Consider the following 21,600-nt stretch of genomic DNA (forward strand, 5'->3'; position numbering starts at 1 on the left):
GGACACAAGTCTACTGCCACCGTGTGGTGTAATTAGAGTACTGCTCTTTTGCTGTTACCCTCCACAACGCAAGAGGGCGGTAACAGTGAGCCTAACGAGTTAAACGGCAAAGAAAAGACCAGACGACTAACTAGCAAATTTCGTCAATTTACAAACAGTTCTAGAAGTATGGCACAATAGCCTTCAAAATAAATATTAACACTCGTATGTAGTTTGGAAAATCCTATTTATAACACCTGTGTTATAGCCTTGGTAATATAAATATATATGGTTTTGTAATTTTGGTTTTAAAGTTTTGGTGCAAAGTTTTGATTTCCCACTGTACTTTAAAACCGCTGCATTTTTTCCATTTATACACGTTGATCTTTCGTTTTATTCTGAAGTCATACCGGAAGTTTATATTTTAATTTAGGTTATTTGATCTCATTGGGAGTGTGTGACTGAAGCAGCGATTAACGGAAATAGTGCTTTGCAAGAATCAAATAAATAAAGGATTAATCTCGAATCGCCAGCCGTGTAATCCTTTAACGCCGTCCACAATGTCCAGGCAATCCAACCGAACAACAGACAGCAAAAAGATGGTAGGCCTCTTCCGGAGGATTAACAGCAGCCTAACCTAGCCAGCCTAACTAGCATAATGCTAACTGTAGCAAAATGACTTCCCCAACTAGCTACTTTATGAGTAACTTTAGTTTAATACATTATTGACAGTCATGTGTCATTGTTTAGAATGTGGGACAGCATATATGGAAAAGTTTTGAACCTTTTATTTATTTATTATTATTATTATTATTTTAATCATTCATGGTAGCTTCAAGAGACAGTGAAGTTCGTTTTTAGCACACAAGCTAAAAAATACCAGCATAGAAATGTGCATGTCCATCGTTGCTGCGACTTCTTAATGTATTTATAATTTTCCATCATAAAACGACATTATGCATGTTTAACAGTTATTCATGACATCTGCTTACATTTGGCTTAATTAAGAATAAACTCAAAATCTTATTTTCAAGTGTATCTGGCCAACTACGCTTCTGATCAGCTGTAAAAATTAAATTCAATCAAGCGTTACTATTTAGTTTGTGTGGGTAGCTTTAAAAAAACCACACAAACAAACACTCACACACAAAAAAAAAAAAAAAAAAAAAAAAAAAAAAACCAAAAAAACAAAACACGTGACTATGTGTAGTGTGGTGTTATATTTTATGGTGTGTGGGTTTCTATTATACTAAGTATAATAGAAATAATTACAGTAAAAAAAAAAAAAAAAAAATTAATTAGAGACAAACAAAGAAAGACCCACATAAAACGAAACAAACAAGCCAAAAGAAAAACAAACAAACAGACAGAAATCACATTGCACTCAGGTCTTAGTATTATCACTATGCCTTACTTTGGCTTAAGAAAATTCTTTAAATCAAATTCTACATGAGGATCTGCCTTTATTCTTATAATACATCTTGTTAAGTGTAAGATAGTTTGACAAGCCATCCCACTAATGGTTCTTTTCACCTTAAAGTTATACATTTCCTACCTGCCAACATCGCAAGGTCTATATATCTGTGTTAATATTTACTCTAGTTGTCAGACACACTAGTTCCTGAAAGACATAAACGTGATGTTTTTAACATGTAAAACAGTAATACCTAAACATTGATATCAACTTAGTAGAAAACGTACTTTAAAAAAAAAAAAAAAATCATTAACTGTACTATAAGAAGTGCTTTGTGTTTTTGTCTGCAGAACTCTGAGCTGTTCACATTGACATATGGAGCGCTGGTTACTCAGCTTTGTAAAGACTATGAAAATGATGAGGAGGTGAATAAACAGTTGGACAAAATGTAAGTATTACTAAATTACATGTATTTATTGTACTTTTCAGAAAAGAAGTGGCCTTTGTATTTTAAAAAAGCCTTTCATCATGGTTCTATTCTGTTATGTACATTGCTGTATTTAACTTAAGATAATTGTTTATATGCTTTTATTACTGCAACATACAACAGCACTGTACTCTTAAATGGCAACCGTGTAACAAAATATAACCTTTTACACTTTTTTTGTCAAATGTCTCCAGAGACAATGTTGCTGGAAAGATCTTCATTCAGGCTTACTGTACAGGGGCGAGAAAGTTTATCATCAAGACACACCTGGGTGTCTGCGTATGAATGTCTATTCTAAAGCATTAATAACATAAATAAGCAGTCAAATTTAAGTACATTAAAGATACATTTTTTACTCTAATCAGCGACTTACTCACACTAAAGTGTCTGGGTCAAAATGACCCCCAACATCATCTTTGTATACAAACGCTGCACAGATGTTCGACTACACATCAAAGTCTCCAAATTTCACTCAAAGGTTCATGAGCCCAGAGAAGGAAAAGTCACAAATTTTCACGAAGAAAAAGAAAGGTTAACCAGTAGTTTGTTCATCACAAAAACTGAAATGGGTCAAACTGACCCTTAACATAATATAAAGGTTAAGAAGGAAATTTTAATACTTACTTATAAGATGGAGGGGGAAAAAAATGGAGGGAAGCCAGGGTTCATAAAGTAATCCTACCAAATTAAACTGAGATAAAACTGGGGATTTATAGACACAAAAATGCAAAGCATCCTGTTAAGCTGACAGAAGTTTGGACTGGATGTACTTTAAGTCTCTTGTTGCGAGGGAACCCCAAGCTTAAGTTAGGTTTTGGCACACGTTACCTGCCCTCAGAAGGAAACAAGTCTTTATATCCTGGTCCGCCGTTTGCCATCTAACAGATCAGAGACAGACCGTGTTAGGATTGGGATTCATTGATTGGATTCAGCCTCTGCAGTGAGGATGTGTTGTCTTGACTCGAATCAGAATTATCATGTGAGCATCAAATCAAAGCAAGCCTGAAGTATAAGGCTTTACTTTTACTGCTTTACTACTACAGTTCTGGCCTTTTATTCCTTCTTTGTCCTTTTCTTCTACTACAGAAAGGAGGGATGACATCATTTCTCTTTTCTTTGTCTGCGTCTCTTCTTTTACAGGGGTTATAACATTGGAGTCCGTCTGATTGAGGACTTCTTGGCCCGTTCCAACATCGGCAGGTGTCAGGATTTCCGAGAAACGGCTGATGTCATTGCTAAGGTAACTGGAAGGTTCCAGACCGATCGAAGCGTGACCGTGGATGTGTCCCAAGGTGGAGGGAGGACAAAAAATACAGATTAGTGAGATCAAAACATCCCAACACATGCTCTGTGCCAGAGCAGAAACGGGGGGGGGCTGATGCTTGTGACTGAGTAGATCAGGTTTTCAGGACGAAGTAGTTTGGATTTTTCTAATCCAGGATCACATGCTGATTGCTGTGTATGTTACCTCTTGTGGAATTAATTGACATATTTAGCTATTTCTTTGTGGAAGGATTATTAATACATTATTAACTACATTCCTTCGCATCTTAATATCCCGCAGGCTCAGAGTTGTGTCTCCAACTAGTTTTCCTGGACAGAAATCTGTTTTCCCAAAAAGCTCCTTGGGAAATAAGATGCAAGTAGACCAGAAAAGCAGGTCTTGGACTTTGTAGTCAGCGCTGCAGCTGCTTCCAAAGTGCAACTTTTGCCTGTTAAAAGAGTCATTCCACAGATGTAATCACACACTAGTCCAGGGAATTGGTTCATAGTGAGAGAAGGGTGAAGACTGTAAATAGAGGAGCACTATGGGATGGTAGCTCGGAAAGTTCTATGAACGATGAGCCGCGGCTTATGATATCATTTGACTTCTTGCTGAACTATAAAATCACCGAAGCTATTTGTTCTGATATAGTCATGTTAAAAACAAGTATAACACAAATAGATAAAAAAAAAAAGACATTTGGTTTTCTTTGAAGCAGTGCCTCCAGATGAATGTTTACTACTTTAGTTAAAAAAACAAAAAAACAAAAAAGAAAAATGTGTCACTTGTCAAGTCAAATACAAGGCGTTTGGCGTTTTTGGGCCTTTTTGCATAATCGTCCAGAATCTCACATCAGCTTAGTGTAATCTCTGACTGCTAACTTACTTGTTCAAGATGTTTTGTAGTTTTCCCGCAGTTATTGTACGTTTCAGGTCCAGTTCATTTCACATACCTCAATTTCCTCTCTCTTAACTAAAGTCTTCTTGAATTAGTACCAAAGTTAAACACATTATTGTCTAAATCATAACTAAACATTTAGAACATTTATGCTTTTTTTCACTCCTCTTTGTCCATGTTTTTATATGTTAGGTGGCATTTAAGATGTACCTGGGAATCACCCCCAGTGTGACCAACTGGAGTCCAGCAGGAGATGAATTTTCCCTCATTCTGGAGAATAACCCACTGGTTGACTTTGTGGAGCTGCCAGATAACCACAGCACGCTTATCTACTCCAACCTGCTATGTGGAGTCCTCAGAGGAGCCTTGGAGATGGTAAGTCCAGTCCTGAAATTAGTCTTCTTTAATACAGGGAAATGTTTACAGATAAAAAAAGGATGAAACGGCAACAGCTCCTGTACATCTTCTAAATTACAACATATGGATAACATTTGTATTTGTCAGATTGTAAGACAAATGGACAATGGTTAATGTTTAGACTCCAAGGGTGTAACCGACCAAATTGAATAATTTCAGTCTTATTTTTACCTATTTAAAAGAATTTGCCCACTATTTAAATTCCTATTTGTCTTTTTAGTGCAACACATGAGTGAATCTGTGGGTTTTCTGTGACACACAGTGATATGAAATGTTCAGACTGAACCTAGGCCTAACATCTCCTGCTTTCTTTTGAGACTTACTTCCTGGACAAAGTCCTGCGCTCCTAACAGCCGCAAACAAAAATACTGCCACCATGTTTTACTTTGTTTTTTTGCTTTCTTTTCTTTATTTCTGAATCAGAAATGGCTGATTACCGTGTGATGGGCCAAGCAGTGAAGAACAGTCAGGCATCGGATTAAAGTTCAGAAATAGGGTTTTTATTATGACCCAAAAAAAGAAAAAGTTATTTTAACACAAATGAATAAATCAGGCTATAAACAAAACGATAATTAAAGAATTTGTAACAGAAGTAACTCAAGCAACACAATGAAACCAACTGACCTTACAAATGACACCCAAGGGGAAACTTAAATAGTGGCTGATCAGCCCAAACAAAAACAGACAAAGGGGATGACACACAAAAACCTGACTAAATGAACAAAAAAAACCCCTAAATTCCAATTAGCTTGTTCCACCTCGTGGTTCACTGCCAAGGGACTGGAGCTACTGAAAGTCAAAGGAAAAAGAAAACAAATGAAAATTTCATACCATAACAACATAAACTAAAATGCACACTTTTTCAGAATAGTTTTGATGCTACATAAAACTAATGTCTAACAAAAATATTGGTCTGTAAATCAAATCATGGTTAAACAAAATAAATCTAAGTGTATGTGTGATACATTTTGATATCACCTGTGTGGCTGCAGACACAGCCATCACAACTGCCATTACCAAGGAGGGTCTGAGTATGCCCACCTTTACGTGTTTTTCAGTCTGTTTGTTAGCAACTTAGCCAGATTTTATGTAATTTTTTTTTTTTTTTAAGAAAAGGTCTTGGTCTGACTTAGATTCCATTTAATCTTTGGTATGGATCTGGAAGGAAGTTTTGAAAAGATCCTTCACAGTATGTGTGGAAATGAGCTGCTTGGTAGAGCTCTCCAAGTGTTTTTCTCTTTGCCTCGTCCTCCATTACTGTTCATTGTTCGAGTTCATTACTAAGCTGATGACACCAGGAAGAGGACTGTAGTTGTGTAGTGGTTTATTTGAGTGCCATTATGACCTCCTAAAATTGTACAGGTGTTGCTGTTGCAGTCATCATCTCTGTCAGCCAACTATTTGCATTCAGTCAGCTGGACTGACTGGTTGAGTCCAAAGTCTTCAGAAGTGTGTTTGCAATCTCTAATGAGCATCAAAAGCTGTTTTGCTGACGTCCTTGGAAATTTCTTCTTTTCCTTTTAACATAAACATGTTGTGAAGTTCTTATTCCTATAAATCCATGTACTTTCATGTGAAACACAACGTCAAGTCACAACTGAACGAAAGCACCTGACCAGAATTTAAGTCTTCATCGGATTTTCGGTCATTAGCTTCATTAAAAACTCTGGCGGAGGCATCAGGACGAAGGATCGTCTTGAGCAAATGTGTTGGCGGTGTTTGTGTTTTGGAAATGTAACTGATTATGAATCCAATGTAGGTCCAGATGGCGGTGGATGTGAAGTTTGTTCAAGACACTCTCAGAGGGGACAACGTCACAGAAATTCGCATGAAGTTCATTAAAAGGATCGAAGAAAACCTCCCGGCAGGAGACGAGTGATTGAAACAATGTTACCTGCACGAGGAACATTTTTACACTCTAAAGCAAGAATGAAGAACGTTATTCTCACCATCAAACTGAGGCTAAATCTTAACCGTGTAGAGGACAAATACATTCCTTGCAGCTTGACTTGTTTGTGAGTTGGGTTTAACACAGACACACAGACACACACACACACACACACACACACACAATACCCAATTTACGTACTGAAAAGACCTCACAAGAATCTAGTTAAGTCCTGTTACTGTTGCTTGAATTGACAGAAACATAAACTTATTTGGTATCATAACGGCACAACTGTCGTAACCGACGGCAACTGCTGACCTGTGCTCCTGTAAGAGATGATGGTTTTTGAAGCTTTGTGCCTAAATGACACATCACCACAACGTTCTCCCACTGATCCACCTTTAAAATATATCGTGGTTTCTGACAGATATGTTTTCATCTGCCTGTGTATAAATGTATACATATATATGTACCTTTTTGAACAAGGCAGGGAAGTTTTGTTCTGGATTGTTTTATGTTTTTTTTTTTTTTTTTAATGAAATCTAATTCTGTATTGCGGCCAATTGTCTGGCATGTTAATTTATGTTGGTGAATATCTCAAGTAAAATTGATTTGAAGTGATTCGAAGCTTTTCTTATGTGGTTGGGAAACTTGACACTACTTAATCTGTTATACGTTTAAGCTGCTCACACGCTCATACACAAGTACAGCGTCTTATTTGCCACCTTGTTTCTGCGTCAGATATTTCTTCAGTGTCTTGCTGCAGTTTTGTATTTTTTCAGGATAGATGGAAAAACCATGTGCGTGTTTGCGGAAAACGGAGAAGTACACGGTTGTGGTTATCACACCTGTGAATGGCTTGACGTCATTCAGAAGTAACGAGCAGAACTTCCCAGTTAGGCCCACTGCACACCTCGTCAATAAGAGAAAACACAGGCTGCTATTCGTACGCAGACATACACACACATACGCAAATCACTCCAGCACCCACATTACAAGAAGGAAAAAAAAAAAAGGAGGAAAGATTTGGTCTAGATACCATTTGAACATTAGCCATGTTTTTCCTCATTCTTCATCTTTCTTGTGGTGTTGTGTAACAAAACAACAACACTGGTACCAAACTGATGAAAATACTTCCAGATAATGAGATTGGCAGATAGGGATTTTCTTTTTTAAGAGAAATCTGTCAACTATTAGCTGCTGGAAACATCCCCACTCTGCACATCCCATTTTATAGCTACTATTGCATGAAACCATGTCTTGTTTTCACAGCTTTAGAAAGACTTTGCAGAATTCCTTAAACAACCACCAGAGGTCGCTGTCCACACGACGTTTTGCTTCCCACTTTAAAACCGAGGCAACCTACATCCAGCTCTTTTGGCCAAAGATGGATGTTGTGTGGCGATATACATTACCTTATTTGTGGGCGTAGAGTCCTAAACTGCCAGAAAGCATAAAATAAATGTGTCCTCGTCAAGTTAGTAATATAGAAAGGTGATCCACAATATAGTTGAAAGCAGAGGAGCTTTGCCAGTGTGTGGACTTGAGCTTTGATTTGGCTCAAGAGTAGACAGACATCATGATCTCTTCGTACATTGTAAGCTGTATCAGGGTAGGATTTCTGATTAATATTTACTGCCTCTGCCCACTTCTGTTTAGGGTAGTGATTATTTAAAGGAATCAAGAGCGGAAGGTGGAAGTCAGCAAAAGAGCCAAGAGTGTACAATAAACTCCGCGTGCTGTTAGGCAAGTTCTCAACACATTACGTGTGCATATCTGTGCACCCTATAGGCCTACGATGTGTATATTGGATAAAAACCGGGGAAATTCTTTTTTTCTTTTTTCTTTCTCTGCAGCAGTTCAGTGTAAATGACTTGGCAGGTGTGGAGTTGTCTACCTGGGGATGGATGGACAGCTGGGTTTGTGTACTTGTGAAAGTCTGTATCCCTTCGCCATATGCTCACAGGATTCAAACTCTGACAAATGTATAGACAAATACTCACACATGCTGTGCATAGAGGCCAAAGTGAGGATGAATTCATTACCACCACAGTACTCACAAATAGGTATTAATGCATACTAAAAAGACCTTGTCCAAACACACAAATCGGCCATTTTTTGCTTTCTCGGCCCTGAAAGCTCCACCAGTCTGCCTTGTGGAGAGTTTTGTGCTGATGGTTTTCACAGTTTTATCCATAAAAACAAGAAAGTATGAAGATTACAAACTAACTAATGCTCCATTATGACTTCACTTCTCATAACCTGTGCAGATGGAATTTCTATTCCCTTTAGCAACGCTGCAGATGTCGCAGAATGAAAACACTCGCAGGAAAAAGAAGAGATGTTATTGAGACACTTAAGACTTGTTGAGCCATGAGGAACTACTTGAGGATGCTGTTTTATCTAGTGTTTTTCCCCATTCTACAGTCTCTTTCAAATTTGTTTTAAACACTCACACTGGAACATTTCACATCACTCATATCGGACACAGTTTGTTCAGTGTCTCCCCCTCGGCAGACAGACTCCTTTAAAAAAAAAAAAATTCATTTTAGTCACGTTATTTATTGCAGCCGCTTATATTTTTCAGAAAACTTTATTAGGACAGACCTGGAAAACAAGTAGCAAATGTTACAGGGCCGAGACAGCGTGCGTTGAGCTGCTTTAAGCCAGATAAACGTTTCCATGTGGCCTTTATGGGAACCAAATGGTGAAAGGCACGCTGTGACAGCAAAGCCCAGCATACAGCCTGGTATTGACTTGTGCTGATTGAATACCGCATCCCTTTCTTCTACCTTCACTTCTTCCATTTCTACAAACTATTACTCACGGTGTACCTACTTCATTTCCACAGTGTTTCTCATTATTCATATTGTTTGTCCTTTATCCATCTACTTAATATCCTTCTGATGTGCTGAAAGCAGGCCAGAACTGTCTGAATCGGAGAAAAGCTGTGTGATAATCAGCCTTTTGGAAATGTGCTGCATCTGATGGGAAATATGCTGCGTGAGGTAAAGGCTGACTGAAGACTCAGTCACCCAAGACTTGCACAGATTTCAAGAATGTGTGTTTTGTGTCTGGTCAGTGGAAAGAGCAGACAGCAGGATAGACATCACACTGTATGAAGAGAATGCAGTGAATCAGCAAAGAAGTGAGTTTGTGAAAAACATATCCCTGACAAACTGAATAATCCCAGGCTGTGAAGCGGGAAAATAGAAGTAGTTGATTTACACAACATATTTCCAGAGCTCAAATGAAAGACACTCATGTAAACACAGGAGGTATCGTTGTGTAATTCGCCGGATTTAACCATACCTACTTAAATGTACCGTGTGTGATTTTAGTGGTCTGACAAGAAGCTATTTTTCAGTTTTGTGTGCATAAACACCTCAGTAAACAAATGTGGATGTGGTTTTGAGAGGCAATTATGAGTTGATTTGGTTTTCAATCACAGCACGTACCTACTGAGATTTCCTGCAGCATCTGCAAGCCATTTGCATTATGAATCATCATCCACTTGCAAACAGTTGAGCAGTTCTTATAAATCTAATAACTCATTCCTCTCTCTCCCATTTAGAACAAATCATGCATCTAACAGAAAGTGAGAAGTTGATGTGTTTCTCAAAGTTGTTTGGGTCATCAGGAGTGTTGGCAGGACTGGTGGAATGGTAAACAAACACTAAAAATAAGCCTGGGTCAGATACAATATGGACAATAATATCCTGGATCATCAGTGTCACAACAGATTCTTCTTTTCCTTTTTTCAGCGAGGAGACGTCAGGATAAGGTGGACGCAAAGCTGTGTTTATCTGTTTTTTTTTTTATTTGTATTTGGGTAGGTGGAGGGTTCCAAGCAGGATTGGGTGATGGTGAGTCATTTAATGTCTTGTTTTCAGTTTTGCCTTCTTCCCTTTCTTTCAGGCTTTTGGGATGGGAGCTGCTAAGCTGGCTCTACTCTGCTTCCAATTTTCTCCTGCTCTTTTTTCTCCCTTCCTACTTTTTCCAGAACCTGAAGTAGAGGATGTTTTAGACGTTTCTGATGATATAGACTTTATTCATTCCATATTCTTTTTGTGCCCTATTTTCTCACAATGCTTCTCTACTTTTGCCATGTTTTTTCCCCTTTTCAGATAGAGTTTATGTAATAGTGAGAAGACTTTCCAGCTTGCATCAAACTTACTTGAAGTTGGAATGAAGAGAATTAGAGATGGAAGGAGAAAGAAGAAAGTTTTACGTACAGAGGGCACTCAGCGCCTCACCTTAGACTTCCTTATTCTGTACTTTTTTTGGGGTTTATATCAGCCTCCCAGGGAGGAACAAATATTTTAATTCCAATTGAAAAGCAGGAATGTCAAAGTCCTGGTTTGCCCTGGACTAAAATCAAACCAGGCTTCCCTTCTCGGAGCACAAGGCTGCCTAGAGGCTGCAGAGCAGCTGCAGTGGATAGGCCTATCACTGTGCATCACTGCCAAGCATGAACTGACCATGTGTGTGTGTGTGTGTGTGTGTGTGTGTGTGTCCCATTAAAACAAAACTTTGTAGCGACAAAACACAAGTCATACAAAGAAAAGAGCAGCTTGTTTCTCGTGATGTATGTCTCCCAAGCAGACCATCTATCTAACTTGTCCAACATGATATCTGAGCTAATATCAAGGCATAAATCTAGACACCAGCTCAGAGGCTTTATGTGTTCAGCAAGTAATTTATTATCTGTCCACTTGATCCGCCTCCCGCACACGGCAGTGCAATTGCAAGAGTTCTCGGTGTCCTTTATACAGGGTAGACATTTCAAAACTTGAAGTATGTTTTGCCAAGTACAGCTTCTCTATTTAACCACTTTAAGCTGTCACTTTGCCCACTGAGACTGGCCTGTTGAGTGAGATAAGTTATGTGGCAACAATAGTGAATTGACAGCAGTTATTTATACTTTTTTAAGCAGTCAAAGCACTTTGCATTATTAAGCAATGTTACACAATCACTTTCATAACATGCCATCAGTTGCATGTCAGCATATCACCCAGGATTAGGAGTTGTGGCCGAATAGGATAATATTTCTTTTAAACAAGTTACATGATATGATGAATTGAACTGAAGAATGCTTAGAACCTATAGCTTTGTGACGGAAAAGAATTAATACATGTATTAAATATTGAACCACTTCCTAAGGGTTTTCCATACTGTGTTGTTTAAAAAAATGTAAAAATAAGTAACGTTTATCTAGAGGATTCATTCAAAATGAATTTTTACATATCCTCACATTTGGCCAAGTATTGTACATCAGAACCAAAGAAATGGCAGCTATGCTAGGATTCATGTTACTTGCTTTGGTTGCTTTGATTTGCAGGTTACCAAGTTAGCAGGGTGGGAATCTTTATCATAGAATGATTAGATTTGATAATGATTCAGATAGTCACAATTCTAAAATGATTATTGTGTGTGTGTGTGTGTGTGTGTGTGTGTGTGTGTGTGTGTGTGTGTGTGTGTGTGTGTGTGTGTACGAGTGGCAGCTCGACTACTGGAAATGTAACATGGTTTCTCATATTTGTTGTGACACATAACAAAGAGGAAAACTCGCTCATCTATTGGTTTGTTACGTTTGTTTTCTCTAAAGAGCTAAACATGGAGGTGCATTAAATTCTAGCAGTCTTGAGTTGACCCATATTTCTGGCCAAGAGCCATTTGAGCTAGAACAGCCGATAGGACTTCATTCGTGTATGGATTTGATGTGTTTAAACACAATGCCCTGCTTGAACCCACAACATCCTTTACATTGTCATCCGCTTCCTTATTTCGTTGTGTAGTGCATCACATGACACCATGACCAAGAGTATACACATGTGTATGTGCCCCATTTGTCCTCAGTCAAAGCTACGAAAGTGTGATAGTGACCTCTATAAGATGACGTGTTGAGGTAAAACAGAGCACTTAGTCAAACTACTTAGAGTGAAATGTTTGTTGGATGATCAGAGGTTGCTTCTCTGAGCATCAGAATTTGCTTGTTCATTAAGACCTCCTCAAATGAACCAAATTTTCCAAGAAAAGCCCACCATAAGGCCAAAGTACTTCTATACACTAGTTTTCACACTCAGCCATTATAAAGAAAAAAAACCCCATAAAAATTTATAGATCAATTCCTAATCATTCACATCTGCATTGTGATGCATTCTAAAGAATGGCCCCCGTTTGCTGACTGCAAGTTAGTAAGATCACTTCAATAACTGCAGGTTAGCAAGCTAACACCAGTAATTGCAGAATTTTATGAGGGTTAGCAAGAGTTGTTATAGTTATTAGGGTTATAGTGACACATCAATGACGTGAATGTTCTTTTCATACCTACAGGCTGAAACTCTTCACTAGAGTTTAAAAAGCTGTTCAGATAAGAGTTTAAACATCTCCATGAACCAAAAAATAAGTCTAGTCACCTTTATTTAAGCTAACAGTTAACATAGATGACTGAAAAAACTGCACAGTATCAGTGTCATTTAACGTTTCTGTACTTTTACTGCCCACTTTTTTGTCAAATGATTCATTTTATGGCAAATACCCTGGAAAACTCTCCCCAAAACAAGCATATGTCAGATGAATACATCATTACCACAAACATCTTTGCAGTTCAGACAGAGTGGAGGAGAGTAGCGGGACCTGGCATGTATGATTGCTTGCACAATTTTGCCATTATGTATGAAATATAGATTTCCTACACTGTTTATTTTCTGGAGAAATAATGTCTTGTAAAAATGTTTTAGTTGTTCTCTGGGTTCCCATTAACTCATGGTAAGATAATTGCACAACATCCTCCTTAATGTATTTAGTCATATAGCTCAGTGACATAATATGAATGCCTAACTATTTGATTCCATAGAAACATTTTTCTTTATGATTGGCTGTATTTACAAATGTTAAAGGGTAAGTTAGTTTCCATTGGCCATTCCAGTGGCCTTTGCTTCCAATGAAAAGTTAAAGGCTCCTAAAAGTGTTTGCTCTACAGACTCCGAAAGTTGTTCAGCTATTTCTCTTAAACTGACACCGTTAATCGATGCTGGCTGTTGTCGTGGAGTTAGCTAATTGTTGAGAAATTTAACTTAGGAGAAAAAGCAGTGGAAATTTGTATCATGCTGCTGTCAGTCAAAACAATAGTGAATTTGTTCTGTCATAATTAAGTCCTAATTTGCAAAGATAAACTTGTGACTTGGCAAGTGAGGGTCCAGTAATCATCTCTGCTCTTTAACCTATCGTCAGTACTGACAAGACCAGACTATTGTTCATCCTGTCAGTCCTGGTATTATTTAATCAGGAGTTGTGTTCTCCATCCTGTAATTACTGTTTTCTGTGGTGATGTGTTTGCTCAACTGTTAAGTCTTCAAAGTCTTTTCATCATTGCCGAGCCCAAGACCTAGATCACCTCCTGGGCACAGGCACAAAGACTTATGGTGATTTGCAATAGGCCGTATTTATAAGACAGTCCAATATGAGCAGAGCATACATTCTCAATGATACGTAATGGAAATCAGAAGTCTCACTAGAGGAGACACATCAGCTTTAAACTTGCCTGTAAAAGGCGCCGTGCTCTTACATTCAGCACAGCAAGAACTATTTTCACTGACACTTCATCACGAAGGTCCGGGGCTTCCAGGTGTGCGAAGCTGTAAAATGTATAATCTTGGGTAAAAGTCAGCTATAACAAGACGTAGCAGCAGTATAATTCATGCTAGCAATGTGGGTTCAATCTAGCCAATGAGTGCAAAATAGGATGTTGTCAGCGTATGTAAGGACTTCATTATGTCTGACAGTGCATGCTGACATGTATACCTGCCTGCATTTATTGTATTTCAAGCACAACACATGCATGCATGTATTTTGGATTCTTAATATGAGTATTCTCAAATGGCAATGTCCATGCCAAACACATGTAGCTGAACGTTCGAATTTCCCATTTCCTCACTCATGTCATTCAGTAATGTGAGCACTGGGCCAAAAGTTCTTAATTTTTATAGCCTCGAGGACATGATGTTTTTGAGTCTGCGTGCATGCATGCATACAGTTGAGGATATATCCCTGAACATTTGTGCATGTGTGCATCAGTTTCACCTGTGTGCTTCCCTATGAGTTTTTTTTTTTTAAACTTATTCAGCATGGAAGTGCTGAAAGCTCTCTCTGCGGGCCCCATAAACCTTTTTTTTCAATTTAGCAGGCCAGGCTGGGTTTAGTGGTGCGTAGATCTACTGTAAATCTGACCCAGCCAAAACTGCCATTGTGTCCTGCTACGCTGGAACTGAAGGGGAAAAAAAATTCATCCCAAAGATGCCACTTTTTTTTTTTTTAAGGGTTTGACAGCTTCTCTGACCCTCCAGTTATCACCATCCACATCAATTGGGCAATTTAAAAAGGAATAAATGGTTTTAAATTGGATTTTTAAAAAAAAAATCTTTTTTAAAACTCAACTAACATTTTCTTGTTGATTGTCATCAGTTTAAATTGTGTCCATGTTGGTTAGTATTTGTAGCCAGCACCATCTTAACACCAAGCAGTTTACCTTATTATGGTCACCGGTAGCTGATGTTATTGACAAATGGTTGTCTTACCATGTAATTACTTTCTTATTTTCAATTAAATTGATTCTTTCATTTAAAACTTAAGCTATTTCTATTCAAACCAACATTTGGTCCCACAGACATAAAGGAAAGCAAAACATAATCGCTGATTCTTTTCTAAAAAAAAAAAACCCAAAAACTATGGTTTCTTACTGCAAACACCATGGGGACATTTTCAGTGGACATAAAAACCAGTGGAGCTAAGTGATTGAGACCTGCATGTCCTCAGAGATGTGATCTGGAAGACAAAAGCATAACTTGAGTTGCAAGAGGAACATCCAGCACTCACATTTATTTTCTTTTTTCTTGCATCCCCTCTTCTCCTCCTCCTCTGTTTTATCCATTTCTTGGCCGAAGTGAATAAGAGAAAACATTTGATTCTGTGAGAAAAAGTGAGGTGCACAGACTTAGATGAATATAGGGAGACATCTTGACCTTTGAATCCCTTTTATAAATAGATCGACACACAGCAGCTAATCAACAAATAAAAAAGAGCCACTATTCTCACAACAAAGCAGTGCTTGAAAAAAGTGTTTAACAAGTATTCTTATTTGTAAAAAGATATTTTATTCCTTGATTAAATTCCTTGCATATTAACAGTTAATAATATTAATTCATTTATTCATTCATTATCCTAACCGCTTAGTCCAATGAAGGGTCGCGGGGAAGCTGGAGCCTATCCCAGCAGTCTTTGGGCGAAAGGCAGGGTACACCCTGGACAGCTCGCCAGTCCATTGCAGGGCCAGTTAGTAATATCCTAGATTAATTGAATAAGGTAAACATAAATTAGCTATTATTGTAACCATAATTATCTTAGGTAACCCAGATAACTGAGTTAAACAGTTCATAAAATGCATGCAAGCTATTTACATGTGTTTTTCTGCTAGAACCTGACTCACCTTGATCACTGACAAACATGTAATTGTACCTTTTTACCATGTTTTATTGTCTGTCTCTACATCAACGTTGTCAGTGGTGGTCCCCAAGGGTCACTGCTCTGCATGCTTAATATGTTCCACAGACCTGATTCAGATGAAATAGATTTCCTCAATAGCTTGTCCCAATGGCGCCATCATTTGCACTCATTTAATTCTGTTCAGCACTTTGGTCAACAGAGGTTTTGTTAAATGTGCTATACTAAAAATTTGAAGTGAACTGAATTGAACCATCATTTGAGCTGTTTGAATATAAGCAGGGAGAAATGTGCAGAGTAGTGGCCATCAGAGATTTGGACAACCTTACTTTACTCTTTAAATGACCACTTACGACCATATTTAGGCTACTTGTCTTAATATGTCTACTTTACATACAGTTGGAGGGGGAGGGGGGTAATGATCAGGATTTTTTTACTGTATTCTGACAAACAGGTGCCTTTGAAGACAGACACAAAAAAGCTTGTTCTGAGTTCGTCCGATTTCAAGATGGATACAAATAAACAACTTTGTTGGAGTGAGAGGAAAGTACCTGAATGCTTCACACTTGTGGCATTAATGGTTTCTATATTTCCATATAAAATACTGGCCACCTGATTAACAGCAGGGTTAGGGTAAAGCTGCAGGTTGTACTGAAAACATTATTAGCTATGCATAAAGCTAAACATTTCCTGTTGCCACTGGCACAACAAACATTTACTTTTTATGTAGTAAATGATAAATTAAGCAGACGAAATTGGGACTTTAAATACCCTTGCAAAAACTACACTCAAACAAATGAATGTTTGGTTGGTGTAAAACAATGGAACTCACTTAAAAGTGATCTTAATAATTGTTCAATTTTTTTCAATTTAAATATGAATATAAAGAGTATATACTAAAAATGTGGGCTGCACACTGGTGTAGTGGTTAGCACTGTCACAATAAGGTCTTTGGTTTGATATACACTACTCACAAAAAGTTAGGGATATTTGGCTTTCAGGTGAAATTTATGGAAAATGCAATATGTTCATGCTACAGTGATATAATATCATAAAAGTAAGACATTTAAGTAGAAGGATGCACTACTGATTTCCTCATCTCAAAAAATTCATTCAACACAAAAGGTAACAACAATGGTAGTTACACCACAACAAAAAATTTGAACGTCTCAATGTCTCGTCATGTGTCCTTGAGCATCAATTACAGCTTGACAACGACGTCTCATGCTGTTCACAAGGCAACTTATTGCCTGCTGAGGCATGGCATCCCACTCTTCTTGAAGGGCAGCCCTCAGGTCATTGAGGTTCTGGGGTGCAGGGTTTCGAGCCTCTACACGACGGCTCAGCTGATCCCACAGGTTTTCAATGGGATTCAGGTCTGGAGAGAGTGCAGGCCGTTCCATTTGAGGTACACCAGTTTCCAACAGCCGTTCCCTGATGATGCGGCCTCGATGAGCAGGAGCATTGTCGTCCATGAAGATGAAATTAGGCCTGTGCTGTTCATGTAGGGGCACAATCACTGGATTAATGATGTTATTCAGGTAGTATGGGCTTGTCACTGTACCATTCACAAAGTGTAGGGCAGTTCTGTACCAAGTGGACACCCCTGCCCACACTGTAACACCGCCACCACCAAAAGCTCGCCTGGTGACAACAGTGGCTGATGCATAGCGCTCTCCCTGACGTCTCCAACATCGTTGCCGGCCATCATTTCTGCTCAGTGTGAATCGACTTTCATCAGAGAACAGCACTGAGGCCCACTGGTTCCTCGTCCAGCGTAAATGCTCCCTGGCCCATGCAAGACGACGATGCCTGTGCCTGGTGGTGTGGTCAGGTACCCGTGCAGGTCGTCTAGCACGCAGACCACGCTGATGGAAACGGTTTCGAATGGTCTGACGTGACACTTGGGTGCCTCTCACCTCTCTTAAACGTGCCTGGAGTTGAGTGGCATTCATCATCCGGTTTCTCAGGGCAGTGTTCACAATGTAGCGGTCATCAGCACGGGATGTGGCCAAAGGACGTCCACTTCTAGGCCTTTCTGTGACTCTTCCAGTCTCTCCATATCTCTGTTGCAACCTGCTGATGACACTCTGTGACACTCCAAGCTCAGTGGCCACTTCTGTCTGAGAACGTCCTGTTTGAAGCATCGCAATGGCAAGGGACTGTTGTTCCATTGTTAGGTGTCGTCTTGGTCTCATGATGTCAAAATGTGAACAGCATGATGAGGACAACTGTTTAAACACCAGCTCTAATTGAACCAGGACATTTATTGGTCAATTCAAGGATCACACACCTGCCGTGATTTTTGCCGTTAAGCTCCTTGTTAGAGAACAGCAACTTGTGCAAAATTTATTGAAACATTTAACAGTTGGACATGTGCATTTAAAAGCTTAGAGAAGATCACATTAAGTTCACCTGTACAGGTTTGAATGCATTTTAGGCTTGTTGTGAAATTTCACCCAAAAGCTGAATATCCCTAACTTTTTGTGAATAGTATATATTGACCCCCGGCTGGAATATTGGAGTTTGATATGTTTGATAATTATGATATGTGTGGATTAAGTAACCACTTAGGTTAAGTAGCTTGTTGCATGTTGATGCATGTTGTTGCATGTTAGGTTAAGTGGTTATTTTAAAATTGTCCCTGTGAGTGTGGATAGTTGTTTGTCTCTCTGTGATGGCCCTGTAAGAGACCGGCTACCTGTCCAAGGTGTCCCCTGCCTCTTGCCCAGCAATTGCTGGTTAGGAAAATTAATAAATGAATACTAAAGATGTATGAACTGTTAAAAGGGAAAAACAGGAAGAAAAAAAGCACCTCTTAGTTGTTTTTGTGTTTTGAGCTTTTGCCGTAGATGCAGCCATTCAGTTGGTGTATTGTAAAATAAGGATGAAGTTTTTTTTTAGTTTTTTTTTTTTAGTTTTTAAAAAAAAATTTAATACATTATCATGTGATATTTATAAATACACGAAATCTGTTGAATAAGCCTTAATTTATTCTAACACCTGAGGCAAGGGGCACCAGTTAGCCTGATCCTAACGCCTCTTCTATGAAGGCTTGATCCACTAGGGTGAACCTGGCAACTGGAGTTTAAAGAGTGGACTGTTCAGGGACATAACTCCCCATTCACACCCACCTCCGGTGCAGCATGGTCTGGTAAAACTTTACAACACAAGGAGGGGGGGATGGTCTTAAAAAACATATCCTGTCTCCAAAAAGTGTCATTGACTTGCACACACATATGCTCACGCTTCACCAACGTCTGACAAGTGCAGGGAGAAAAGTGGGTATTTATGATATCATGACATCATCAAGCTGGGTGATGGAGTGCTGTGCAAACCTTTGTTTGGTTTTCCAGAGCGAACGGAATTAGCACTAACACCAGCTTTGGGAAAACATGTCAGGGGAGGATATAAGTGAGACTGGTGCAAAACAGTGAGAACCCCCCCCCCCCAGAAAAATATACAATAATGACCCATTGGGTGACTGTTCAGAGGAAATCTGGACTTTAACCTAACTTAGTGATTATACAGTAACAAGCTACCGTCAATCACAATCCCTTCTCTTTCTTCACACCTCAGTGACCCGTGATCCACCCTACCGCTCCCAACACTGAGCTCCTTGTGACACAAGGCCTCTCTCAGCACCATGATAATCAACATATAGATTCAATACTGCTCAGACCACCCTAACGTCTGTGATAGTGGTTTGGGCTGCTTGGATCAGTATTTACTAGGGTATGTTATGTCAAAAATACTAAAAAGCATTAAATTAAATATTTTTTAATTTTCTGGCTTGGAAACAGAACATCGGTTTATATGTTTATATATTCCACAGCATCAAAGCATGTTACTGAGATGCTAATGGAAAATAAAGCTTAAATAACTGATAGGAATTCTACTCCTTGAATGGCTTTGGTCACAGCTGCTGCTGTCCAGTAGATTATTGCGATTATTTTAACAGTTCTTAATATGAAGTCATTTGCTGTGTGATTACCTAAAAGGAAAAGCATGTATTTTTTGATGTTGTTTAAAAGCTTAAATCACCCAAAAACAGAATAATTAAACAGAAGTCATAGAAAGGCGGAACAAGGTATGAATGTATGCGTTGTCCATTTATACCTTCTTTGGATATAATTTATGATCACTGAATGCATAATAAAAGAGGTTCAAGCCGAGTGATCAGTAATGACTGTGGTAATGAAAATAACAGAAAAAGTGTAGTCAGTGGTCAGCGACACAAGGTGTGGACACAGTGAGGAAAGAATGACAGATTCAGTGGAGGGCTTTCTGAAATATGAGTCATATATAAGTACTTCTTTATAGACTTGTGGGCCTCATTTAGAACAAAAAAGAAAAAACAGTAGCTAAAAATAGTTCTGAGAGTAACACGCTTGGAAAGGTTCATCTGAAATTTCCATTTTCACATTTTGAACCACTTATGTAAAGTATAAAATGATGGTGGGGTGATGTGTTCAGAGACACATTATATCACCTGTGGGCCTACCCTTGCTACCAGTGTTCAAAAGGCCATGTGTACTATGGTATACCAACCAGCAGCTCTACAGACATAAAGAATAACGTACATTGCCTGAATCGGTTGAAAATGCCTTTACTTCTATGTATTTGTGCTTATACCTCCCAATGTCAAATATGAAAATTCCTCAAAAACACAATGTAATGATGTAATAATATGTCAGTCTCATAGAGCTATATATCTGTCTGTCTGTCTATCTATACTGTGTATTTTCCCCACTCCTTACAACAAGATTTCTAAACATCTGGGAACTAATGAGTCCAACTTTGGGAGAGGAATGTTGTCCCTTGAATGATATACAATCCTGGCTGTACTACATTTCACAGTTCTGCGTGCCATGATGTGCTGAATGTACTGTTAGTGAAAGATCTATAGCTCCTGATTGGTCATTCTAAACTTGTCCACAGTAATTGATGTATGTCATAACCAGCTTGTATCAATGAACTTTCTGCATCCCATTGGACCCAGCCACATGTTGAAAGGACAAAGCGATGGTATCATTGTTTCCCGTCTGATGTTTCCCTTTCAGGGCTCCAGAGATGGGAGTAGTACTGTGTCTGCTACAGATGACAGATGAGGTCACTGTAGGAAAAGGAAGTGGGAAGTTGTGAACTGGGTGTAGGAAATGTGAATCTTTATCTGGGTCCAGGTTAGGTGAGCGTATTGTATCTCAGTCTTTTTTTTTTTTTTTTTTTTTTTTAACCTCACAGAAGCCCCTGATATTGGTAAGAAATTAGTTTTTTACCAAAACTGAAAAGAATCAGTTTACGTGGGACCTGTGTCTAATTTAAAATCAGGATTATAAAGTTTTGTAGCTGTAGTTTTGTCATATTAGCACAAACTAAAACACAGGCTGTGGTATAATCTGAAAAAACATTTGATTATAACATATTGGATGGTGCTCTTACTTTTTACTGTTTAGTAGTTGTTTTTTTTTCTTTGTTTTAAATTTTGTTTTACTATTTAGCAATTTCACAAAGGTTTGAATGTGGATAATGTCAAATACCGTAAACCTAAATCACCCAAAAACTGTCAAATTGTAACCCTTTTGGTTTTCAATCCATTCCACTAGTATTACCCAATCAAACTTGCAGGAGGTCATAGGAGGCTTAATGACAACTGAAATTTGGAATAACTTTGGACATGTAATTGGTCTCATATACACAGTTATGACATTTGAAATACTCTATTGATCTCACATGCATGTTTTTTGGACTCT

General features: G+C 38.5%; 1 protein-coding gene across 1 annotated transcript; it reads left to right on the forward strand.

Annotated features, from left to right (window-relative positions):
* Positions 1–440: 440 nt before the first annotated feature.
* On the forward strand, positions 441–6,911 carry trappc3 (trafficking protein particle complex subunit 3). Its single transcript, XM_079258968.1, has 5 exons — positions 441–581; positions 1,744–1,841; positions 3,021–3,120; positions 4,234–4,416; positions 6,218–6,911. The coding sequence occupies exons 1-5, from the start codon at positions 540–542 to the stop codon at positions 6,335–6,337; spliced, it is 543 nt and encodes a 180-aa protein (XP_079115094.1). The 5' UTR covers positions 441–539; the 3' UTR covers positions 6,338–6,911.
* The last annotated feature ends 14,689 nt before the right edge of the window (positions 6,912–21,600 follow it).

This window comes from Telmatherina bonti (genome assembly GCF_933228915.1).
Source record: "Telmatherina bonti genome assembly, chromosome: 19".
NCBI lineage: Eukaryota > Metazoa > Chordata > Actinopteri > Atheriniformes > Telmatherinidae > Telmatherina > Telmatherina bonti.